Here is an 11,498-nt window from a genome sequence, read left to right as displayed (position 1 = left end):
TCTGGCACTGCCGAGGAGGAGGTGGTGCTCGAAGTGGAGACATATATATGAGAGGAGAAGGCACTACTCAGAGACTCATTGAGTTTCGCTGCTGGTAGCCAACACAATATCAACAAGCTCCTCATTGGCTGCTACTGGCTATTCAGTTATCGACGGAGGAGTTGTATATCTTGACTGAGTGGAACCGTATTTCTGAAAAGAACAGTGTTTGGTTGGCTGCAGCAGCTGTGGATGCAAGCTAAGCTGAGTCTGTGTTTGGTAGGTTGAATCTCAGCCTGTACGAGTGGATGCAAGCTGCTGAGAATGTGTTTGGTGCCTATATTTTATGAGTATGGTTACCTTGCATTTGTAGAAGGTATATATGCTTACCCCTTCGTGCTGAACTTGAAAACTAGATTGTTTTTTCCATGTCCAAAAATTTATGGTTTAACTTATTTAACACACAATTGACGTCATTTCTATTTTGCAGTCCTAGGAACTAATGTAATTCACAGAAAATATGGGGTCTTCGTGCACCATGCACAACCTTATCCAACCAATCCAATTGACAGGATCACATGAGCCACCCGACACGGTTCAGTTTGATGTTAAAAAAAACACGTACCGTTCAGTTGAAGGCAAGGTTATTACTGTTCTAATTAAAAAGAAAATGGACAAAATGATCTCTTTTTAGCACGTTTTTTTTGACAAACAGCACGGCGTTTGTAATATTTCCCCTTAACTAATAATTTTCATTTTTTTTTGCGCTGTCAAATTGCAAAAATAGGCCGGCCCGTGGGCTGCGAATATGGGCTTCGTGGTCGGACAAGGAAGCCCACAGACCCAACATCTCTGTACTTTCCCTGCCTCAAAGAGGGAGAGCGCCGGAGAAAGAAACTAGGAAGGCGAGCCCGATAGACAGAGGAGCGGCGAAGCCGCCGGCGAGCGAGGAGCCTTCAGCCTCCAGCGGCCCAGACTCGGTGGAGGATCCGATCCGAAGCGAGAGACCTGAAACCTGCGGCTGCGGTGGACGCGGGACCACGACGAGCGTCGTCGACGCCCAAGCAACGGTGAGGTCGTACCTGATCTGAACTTCTTTGTTTTTGTTTTCCCCCCTCGTTCTCAATCGACATGGTGACAGCAAGAGAGATGGGAATAGGGATGGATCATGGAGCTCCCCAAGGGCCACTTCCTCCTCCGATTCAACTGACCTCGGTTGATGATTGGCCTACTTGCTGCTATAGAGAGAGATTATGTTTATTGTTTCCCAAGTATGTGCTACTGGATGGAATTCCAGTGTGTCCTGCAGATGTTCGGTGTAATTCGTGCTCAGAATTACAAGATCCTTGCTGAAATTATGTGCCCAAAAGAATTTTGCCGACTTTTTTGTCGCTTACCCAGCAATTAAAAAAACGGATTTTTCTACTGCTGCTCATGTTGTCAGAGGTAGAAAATGTAGCAAACTGGCATTCTGCACTTCTGCTCAGGGAGGAAAAGACAACTACAAAAGGCACACACTCTGCTAATTTTGTGGTCAACAAGGCAAAACAGAAATTTTACTGCTCGTAGGTAGGTACATATGATTCCGGTATTCTGTAAATACCAAAATGCCATCCTTGCAACTTGTAGTTGTATCATGGTAGTTGCAGGAATCGTGAGCTCATGGCCGGTTAGTTTAGTTTAGTCCTCCTGTGATCATGATGCCTCATAATCCGCCCCCAGTACGGGGAGCATTTTGTTGGCCCTTTGGTCCTTAAATCAATCTTCGTTCCTTAGTACTACGTTTGCAGCTGGATCCACAATCACTGCATTACCAGTTTGTCCATAGTCTGCTTTGTGTGAAAGTTTGTAGTCCTTGTGCTGCTTGCTTCTCCAACTGACACTGTTGTTGTTCCCCCAATCAGGTAGTTTTCTTGCCCAGAGCACACACAAGATGGTTAACGCAATCAAGGGGCTGTTCATCTCCTGGTAAGCTCCAGCTACAGCTGAAAACCCGTGGCTTTTATGTCTTCCTTCCTCCCTTTACAGTTGTTGATACATGATTGCCATTCCTCTGTTTTCTGCCCTACAGTGATATACCTATGGCGCAGTTCATCGTTAACCTGAACGCCTCGATGCCGCCATCGGAGAGGTTCATCCTGCATATGCTTGATCCTACCAACATGTTTGTGCAGCCTCATGTGGCCCACATGATCAGGAGCAAGATAGGAGAGTTCAGGGATCAGAACAGCTACGAGAAGCCGCAGTGAAGGATCCCATTCTACCTCGCAGTTGGCTTCGTTGCCTCTTCCTCCAAAGATGCATGCCATACCATTTTCTGTGGAGCTGCGATAGAATAATATCTAGTCGTGTTGGGTACTGTCAGAAAATGCCATATTGCAGTTGCTTTCTGTATCCGGATCGAACCTTTTCTTACTTTAGGCTTTGGGACGGTGCTGATAAATTGAAGCTACAATTTGTTGCCTTTTCTCCTTTCAATCAAACAAAAACAAGACAATTTGTTGCCCTTGAGGCTTCCAGGAGGGTACGTCTTGCATGTATTTCTGTTGTGAGCTGAGCCCCAAGGGAGAAAGCACTGCAACTTTACTGAGATAACAATCTACTGAACGGTGACGAGAAACGGCATCACATTGTCCTTGACATGCACCCTAGCATCGTGTTGTGTACAGTGGCAGAGCTAGAGCAAATTTAAGGGAGGTGCATTTGCCTCGTGGGTGCATAGCTTTTTTATCGTATGGGTGCGTGTATAGTGAAAAATTGAACATGATCACTGTTTTTCTAATTTCTTGTGGGTGCGGCCGCACCCACGACCATGAATATGGATCCGCCCATGGTTGTGCATCGTGTTGTGGTATACAGTAAGATAGGTATTATTTTCTAGGCATAGTACAAACTGCATCCATGATTGATTTTCTTATAAGAGAGAAACTACATTCAGAATTTGGGACGACAGAGGAAACTGCGACCTCCTGATTTTTTCTTAAGAAAGAAACTGCATTCACAGTTGGGCCGAATAGCGGCAATGATGGGCCAGCGGAAGGCAACATGCATGTTTCATCTTCTGCTGAAAGTACAATTCCCACCCCTCTTTGGGGGAAACGGAAATGCTGCGGTGCAGGGACGGACGCCGCGCTTGACCAGCCCAACAGGACTGCTTCCCTGTACCTTCCTTCATGGTTTCTCCAAAAAAAAGATAGCGATATTTCCCAACCCGCACGGCCATCGTGGCGTGGCGTTCTCCATCGCTCGCCCGCCGCTCGCCTTCTCCAGCACGGTTGCTGTTCGCCACAGCCTTCTCCAATGCTGAGGCGCCTCGCCGCGGGCACCTCACCCACACGCCGCGACCTTCTCTAGCACAGGGGTGCCTCGCTGTGCGAGGCCGCACCCGACCGACCGCTACTGTCGCCTCCACCACTGGTGCCGCTCGCCGAGGGCACTGCACACCCCCTATCGCAGGGGAAGTGTAGCTGCTCACGGGAGGTTGTGCAACCCTCCTCCTAGACCCATCGCGGCCTTCTCCACCGGAACGGCGAGCTCCGCGCCGGTGAACTCCACACGCTGACGAGCCTCCATTCCCAAGCAGCAAGGAGAAGTTGCGTTGAAAGCACATGTTGCAAACATATGTTTCATGTGTTCCAAATGTTTCAGGTAATGTTGCAAGTGTTTTCGTATCGGTGTTGCAAAAGTAGATCGGGATGTTGCACATGTTGCAATCACTATGCATGTATGTTCCAAATGTTTCATCCATATCAGACATATGTTGCAAGTGTTTTCATTTGGATGTTGCAAAAGTAGATTTTGGATGTTGCATATACATACATGTTGCAAGCGTATTTCAAGTGTTTCATACGTCTGTTGCAAGTGTTTCATCTAGATGTTGCATATGTTTGCGATGGTTCAAGTGTTTTTCAGGTGTTTTGCAAGTTTTTCATACGCATATTTCAAGTGTTTCATCTGTCTTCTTTTGTATGTTGCAATTGTTGCATCTGTATGTTTCAAAAGTAGATCGGGTGTTGTACATGGAATGCGTGTGGGAAGTGGCTGGCGGCGCGGGCACGTTGCTAGGGCGGTCGCTCGCAAGCCAGATGCGTTGGGGGTGCTCGCTCACTCGCTGATTGGTTAGAGTTGGCCCTCTAAACTTTCATTCTCCTTCCACTCTCACTCCCACAAAATAAATAAAAGGTTTTTAAACTTCTATCTCCAAACTCTCGTTGCGTCCTTTCAGTTACCTCCAACCAAACGTGTGTGTTTCCTATACTCATTCCCAACGTTGTAGTTTTTTCAGAAACAGTTTTTATTACGCAATTGATATACGCTGTGTAAATATATAGTAAAAACAATATATGTACACAGATCAAAACATTCTTCTTTTTCACCGTTCTGAAAGGGAAAAAGAGAAGGGGGGAAAAAACTTTGGAGCTGGGTGAGAGAGACAGTTTGGGAGGGAACGGCATCTGTGTTGTTTGGTAGTCAGTGTTTTGTTCTGAGGGGTATAGAGGAGGAGGTGGTTTCTGCTGGTCTGGTCTGTTGACCTGGCCGGTAATCCCAGCAGCAGTACTACTACTACTATCACTATGTTTAAGCTTTCAAATAATAATAAAAAGCTAGTCGTAGTGGGTCAAGGTGACAACTGACAAGGTCTTTGGTCCAAAGAAATTAAGCTTTGTTTCAGTGTCAGCTACGTACTCAGCTCCGCGTAGCGTAAATAATGGAGCCCCCCACCCCCAGAGACGCCGTGGGCAGAGTTGGTGGTGTCTACCAATGGCCATGGCGCCCGCGGCTTTCGCGTACCGCGTACGTTGACTCTCTCTACCTTAGTGATGAACCAATCCCAATCATATCCAAAAATATAAAACCGGCCGGCAGAAGAGCAGAGCGAGCCGAGGAAGAAGCTTTCAGAGAGAAGCCTCCCACCCTAGCTAGCTCCCTGCTGAGCTCAAGACTGAGACTGAGAGTGACAAGCGCCATCCATCGCTTAGCTAGCCACCCCACCCAACTCAAAGATCCAGCAGTGCAGAGAAGAAGGGACCGATAATCGATCGCGATGGAGATGGCGCGGCCGACGACGACACCGCCACTCCACGACGACGGCCACGCCCCGGCGGCGTCGGCGGCAGCGGCTTCCATGCAGGCGATGTCGTCGTCCCTGTTCTGGGGCGACCGCGCGGTGGTGCTGTTCCCGGGCTGGCCCGGTGCGCGGGGCCTCGGGTCGTACCTGCTCTCCCTCCTCTTCGTGCTCGCCCTCGCCGCGCTCGCCGAGGCGCTCCACGCGGTGTCCGCCCACGTCGCCCACCGCTGGCGCCGCCGCGGCGCCGTCGTCCCAGCGCTGCTGCTGACGGCGGTCCACGCGGCGCGGATGGGCGCGGCCTACCTCCTGATGCTGGCCGTCATGTCGTACAACGGCGGCGTGCTCCTCGCCGCCGTGGCTGGCCACGCGCTCGGCTTCCTCCTCACCCGGAGCTGGGCGGCCAGGGCGGAGGAGCTGGAGGCTGGACATGGGGCCGGCGCCGGCGCCGGCCGTGGCCGCGACCGAGTCCCTCCCTCGGATGACGCCGCCAAGGCCTAGATTACGGTGCAAATCAATGAACAAATGGTTGTATCCATCGTGTACGGCTGGAGATAATAAATAAACCAATGTTTCTTTTTCTTTTTGGTAGATAATGAATCCATGTCCTTTTCTTTTGTGCTATTAAGTTTTTCTTAAAAATACGGTCTTGGTTGTGCATTCATTGAATATGCAGATGTTAACATATTTTGTTTTCAAAAACTTAGTCAAAGTCATAGAAGTTTAACTTAAAACAAAACCGATTTAGGATCTCACGATTTTGCAAGCTTATTAGTATATAGTAAAAATAAAGTCTACAGAGTGCTCAAGCGAACCAGCCGACGCCGCCCTTCTTCCCCTCCACCGCTTCAGTCCCCTTCCCTCTCCCTCTCTCTACGGCGATCTCACCGGTGACTAGAGGAGCGGGGACCTAACCTCTTCGTGGATTTAGTTTTTGTTGGTCTTTATTCATCTAGGGTTCGGTCTCTAGCGTCATCAACGGGGTGGTGGCAACGATGGTAGGTCTCTCCTTATCTCGTCGACGCCGAAACAAGCGTCGGAGTGAGAGTTCGCTCTGTTACATCTATCCAGTGGCGGAGCCAAGATGAGCACCTCAGGGGGGCCTAATCAATAGAGATTTATAACAAATGTCGAAAATTAATGGTGAAATCACGTTTTTTCTACAGTAATAACAAGCCAAAATCACCCTCACGGGGGGGTCCCCCCCGTGGATCCGCCAATGCATCTATCGGTTCTCTTCAGATCTTGGTAGTTGGTGTGTTTATCAAGGGAAACAATTTGTTGGCTTTCGATATGGTGATTTCGACCTCTTTCTTTGTATGTTCTATTGCAAGGTCTGGTATCTCCAACACTCTGTTCCGATGGTGAATGATTGTAAGCTTGCGTTTCTTAGAGTTTCTCCAAACGATGTTCTTTCAGTGGATACTAGATCTCGTTGGCAGCGATGAGTGTATTTTGCGGTCTTCGAAGCCTTGTATGGCGAGGGTGTTTGCAGGTATCCCTTTTCTTTGCTGCCATTTCAGTGCATTTTTCAATCTCTAGCGATGATCAAAGGAAGAAGATTACCGTTTTGGCCTTCGATGTACTCTTATTTTTTAGAGGTCGTTTTGTGTCAAGTTATCCATCATCTGTACTAGCTTTTTTTCCTTTAATATATATCAGATATGAGTCACTCTTTGAGTGTCTTTCTAAAAAAAACTAAAACAAAACTGATTTGAGTTGTAATCGGAACGAAGCAAGTAGCTAGTATGTGCCCATTATGACGATTATAACGGCCCGATGCACCTGGACGTGATACGGACCCTCTTTGTTGCTGCAACGTGGCGACCGATACAGCAAAGCACGTCCTTCCAGCACTAGATTGTTGCTTTGGACCTAGAATAGAATACTTTAATATAGATTATTAATAAGGATCGAGATCGGTTATTATATAGTTTGAGAACCTCAATAAAAATTACGTAGAAGTTTAGTGACCGTTTTTATAACCATGAGCGTGGTACCCACGTATGGGTTTCACACGTAAGCTAAAGCGTTGTGTGACGTTACTACCATGGCCTACAATTAATATACTTATAAATATTTTAGGAACTTAGGTGTATATATATAATTTACTCAACTAAATAAGAATACTTAATAACTAATATAGTCCAGAGACTGCTGGTGTAATTTAGTAGTCTAGTACTATATTTGTTTTCCAGCAGAAATTGCGTCCCTTTATTTATGAATGGATCTTCTAACTAGAAAGAAACTGCGCATTCGGAATTGGGCCCGGAGACTGGGCCGCATAGCAGCAATGGCGGTAAAGTGGAGAGACAAAGAGGAAAGCAGCAACAAAATCGTTTCCTCCTCTCCTCGGATTCGTTTCGTTACGTTACGTTACGTTGTTGGAATTGGAATTGGAATACCCAGCCCAGTCCAGCATATAAATAAATAAAATACTGTAGCACTGGTAGATAGATAGATAGATAGATTGGACACCCCAACGCGCCGAAACAAAACACAGAGCGAGGGAGGTCCGATCAATCCGACACTCCATCTTCATCCACAAAACATGGTTAACGCGACCAGGGGCCTCTTCATATCCTGGTAACTAATCCACACTCTTGCATTGCATTGTCTGATCCAGTCCACCCTCTGTTCTTATTTCCCGTACATCCAGTGATGCGCCGCTGGCGGAGTTCATCGTCATGCTGAACGAATCCATGCCTGAATCCGAGAGGTTCATCATGGAGAGGCTCGACGACGACGACACACACATGTACGTGCTGCCTCACGCGGCGGCCATGACCAGGCGCGAGATCGCAGAGTTGAGCAAGCGTAACTGCAGTAACTTGAGGCCGACGCGGCGGCAGAGCAAGATCGCTGCTGTCAAATCCAATTTCCAGGATGCATGATGATACTGCTATATCTTAATTATTCGATTCGATCGCTTCTTACCCAAGCATGTCGTAGGAGTTTATTAGGACGACTGTTATAGAATAATGGCTATGCAAACAGCTAGCAGCCTCTCTTCTGCTTCCTACGCCATGGCTTCGTCTTCTGCTCATCCGGTTGCTGCCGTCCTCCTGCTGTGCGGCGGCAGCGCGTGGCTGCAGGCGGCGGAGGCGCGCCCCCACCAGATGGACAGCGACAGCGACAGCTTCTTCTCCATCGTGGGGTACTCGCCGGAGGACCTGGCTCACCACGACCGCCTCATCAAGCTGTTCGAGGAGTGGGTGGCCAAGTATCGCAAGGCGCCGCTTCGAGGTGTTCAAGGACAACCTGCACCACATCGACGAGGCCAACAAGGTCACCAGCTACTGGCTCGGCCTCAACGCCTTCGCCGACCTCACGCACGACGAGTTCAGGGCCACCTACCTGGGCCTCCGTCTGACGCCACCGTCGACGACGAGCAGCGGTGGTCGTTTCAGGTACGTACGGCGGCGTGGCCGACGACGAGGTGCCCATCCCACGTCGGTGGACTGGCGGAAGAAGGGCGCGGTGACGGAGGTGAAGAACCAGGGGCAGTGCGGCAGCTGCTGGGCCTTCTCGACGGTGGCGGCGGTGGAAGGGATCAACTAGATCGTGACGGGCAACCTCACGTCGCTGTCCGAGCAGGAGCTGGTGGACTGCAGCACCGACGGCAACAACGGCTGCAACGGCGGCGTCATGGACTACGCCTTCTCGTACATCGCCTCCAGCGGCGGCCTCCGCACCGAGGAGGCGTACCCGTACATCATGGAGGAAGGCGACTGCGACGATAAGGCACGCGACGGCGAGCAGGTCGTCACCATCTCCGGCTACGAGGACGTGCCGGCCAACGACGAGGGGGCGTTACTGCGTTAGTCAAGGCGCTCGCGCACCAGCCCGTCAGCGTCGCCATCGAGGCGTCCGGCAGGCACTTCCAGTTCTACAGCGGGGTACGTAACCATTGCTCCATTATCCATCTAATCCGCCATTGTTGCAAATGCTGCAACTCGATCCATGGATGATCCATGATCCATGAATGCAGGGCGTGTTCGATGGCCCGTGCGGGGCGGAGCTGGACCATGGCGTGGCGGCGGTGGGGTACGGTAGCAGCAAGGGGCAGGACTACATCATCGTGAAGAACTCGTGGGGCAGCCACTGGGGGGAGAAGGGGTACATCCGGATGAAGAAGGGCACCGGCAAGCCGGAGGGTCTCTGCGGCATCAACAAGATGGCGTCCTACCCAACCAAGGACCAGTAGTGATCTACTGATGGATCGATGACGACATGGCAATGCATGCCATGCCTGCATGATGGATGATGGCTCGGATATTTCCCTTCAATTCCCTCTCATCTGACTGTTTCGATTTCGATCGTTTCCTCTTTTCCTGAATGTTTTTTTTATATTACGTAATTTCTCGATCGGACGTGGACCGATCGAGGAAGATCGACAAACGTGCACTCAAGCGCGAGCTATGTTTGTTTGTGTTTCACCTTCATTTGGTGCGTTGAAATGAAGGATGGAATAAAGTGGCTTTTGTCTTGCAGCGTAAATACATATAAAATTTATTGTTTTCGTATGATTTTTTAGTTTGAGTTTACATCTCAATTTTTGCATGTGAGTTTATATATGAGTGCACTATATATGTACTACATTTTAAATTTTTTGAATTACCATAATATGTTTTTTTTAAGGGCGGGCCTGGTGCAAGCGGTAGAGTCTTACCGCTTGTGATCGGAAGGTTCCGGATTTGAGTCGCGGTCTCCTCGCATTGCACAGGCGATGGTAAGGCTTGCCACTGACACCCTTCCCCAGAGCCCGCACAGAGCGGGAGCTCTCTGCACTGGGTACGCCCTTTACCATAATATGTTTTTTTGGTGAGAAAGTATATGTGAGAAAATATGTATAACAAAATTGGGTCATACTTTCAAATTTTGGTAGTTAATAACTCATTTTTTTGGTGTAGAAGTATAAAAACAACATGAGTAGATTTGTCTTCTCATCTTGAACATCGCTTTCATAATCACACACTTATATTTGATACTCCCTCCGTTCCAAATTATAAGTCGCTTTGACTTTTTTGGTTCATCTATTTTGCTATGTATTTAGAAATATTATTATATCTAGATTCATAGCAAAATAGATGTACTAAAAAAGTCAAAGCGACTTATAATTTGGAAAGGAGTGAGTAGTTGATACATATACCACGGCCCTATTTATTTCTACTTATAGACAGGCTCGCTTATAATCGTTGTACAATGGGGATTTTTCCGATTATCAATTTTGCTAGTTCAAAGTTTCAAAACGATGGTTAGAAGCAAAAACAAACTTTTTTTTGGTGTGATTCTGCTTAAATAGAAACAAACATGGCCTATAATTACATTTCCATAAAATCATGGTTAAAATTGCACACCAATGCCATGGAAAGATAAAAGCGCCATATAATTGATTTGACCAACAGGAATATTATAAGAATTCTTCTAAACAAGACCAACAATTGAGGATACATATTGACCTCGAACCCAACAAATACTAGTACGAGTAACTAGTAATGTTGGTGGCTTAGTGGGGAAGCCAAAGCAGAAGCACGATGGGGCCAGGTTATAAAAAAAGGCTAATTAAAAGGGGTCATGCAAGTACCATAGGGGGGCCAACTGACCAAGGCCCCCTCAACCCCCCACCCCCGTTGGCCAGGACATGGAAAATAGAGCTGATTTATATTATATATGCATGCGTAGTGGTGTGAGCGAGCCCTCGTTTAGTTCAGCGCGGAATCGGCGGCGTCAGAGTTACTGTAGACACAGTAGCTACTGTAGCATTTCATTTGTACTTGGTACTACTTGTCCACAAACGTTGACTAATTAGACTCAAAACGTTCATCTCGTAAAGTACAACCAAACTGTGCAATTAGTTTTTGATTTCATCAACATTTAGTACTCTATGCATGTACCGTAAATTTAATATAACGAAAAATCTTTTTTTTACATAGTGTCAAATTCTGAAAATTGGGGCAACTAAACACCCCCCGAGTTTGAGCCGCTCCCAAGTGAGGGAGGGGCCTGTCGTCTGGTGTCGACCAGAGCCTCATCCGCAGCGGGGCTGAAGGGCGCCGACATCAATCGTGACGTCTAACTCTGATCCAGCCAGTAGGTAGAGTCCAAGAGCTAGCTCTACGGTCGATCGGCGCACTGATGGTGATCCAAACCCCAAGGTTGAAATGATGGCTTACCAGAGGGAGTACAACTGCTACCAGGTAACGTGCACTTCCACCAGCCTCACTTAAAAAAAAATACAATTTTAGCACAACAACATGTTTGTTCGGCTTTTTTTCTAGCCGAAATAGCGTTTTTCTCTCACAACAATTCAGCTGGAACAATATTTTTCAGCCAGTTTCAGCCAAGTTTCAGACCAGCGAATGGAGCCTTAGTATCTCGTTTGAACAATTGTAAATAAACAATATTGATATTTAAGATATCAAATAAATATCTTTAGATTAATTATGAAATA

At 47.8% G+C, this 11,498-nt stretch overlaps 1 protein-coding gene and 1 pseudogene across 1 annotated transcript; both read left to right on the top strand.

Annotated features, from left to right (window-relative positions):
* The first annotated feature begins 4,875 nt into the window (after window positions 1–4,875).
* Window positions 4,876–5,634, top strand: LOC136514456 (copper transporter 6-like). The gene has a single exon (XM_066508409.1). It carries the CDS (start codon window positions 5,024–5,026, stop codon window positions 5,543–5,545), a length of 522 nt encoding a protein of 173 aa, XP_066364506.1. The 5' UTR covers window positions 4,876–5,023; the 3' UTR covers window positions 5,546–5,634.
* Window positions 5,635–7,608: 1,974 nt separating this feature from the next.
* On the top strand, window positions 7,609–9,451 carry LOC136513897 (cysteine protease XCP2-like; annotated as a pseudogene).
* The last annotated feature ends 2,047 nt before the right edge of the window (window positions 9,452–11,498 follow it).

Source organism: Miscanthus floridulus, chromosome 16, assembly GCF_019320115.1.
Source record: "Miscanthus floridulus cultivar M001 chromosome 16, ASM1932011v1, whole genome shotgun sequence".
Taxonomy (NCBI): Eukaryota; Viridiplantae; Streptophyta; class Magnoliopsida; order Poales; family Poaceae; genus Miscanthus; species Miscanthus floridulus.
The sequence above is the reverse complement of the archived record's forward strand: the minus strand, read 5'-3'. Positions and strand labels throughout refer to the sequence as shown.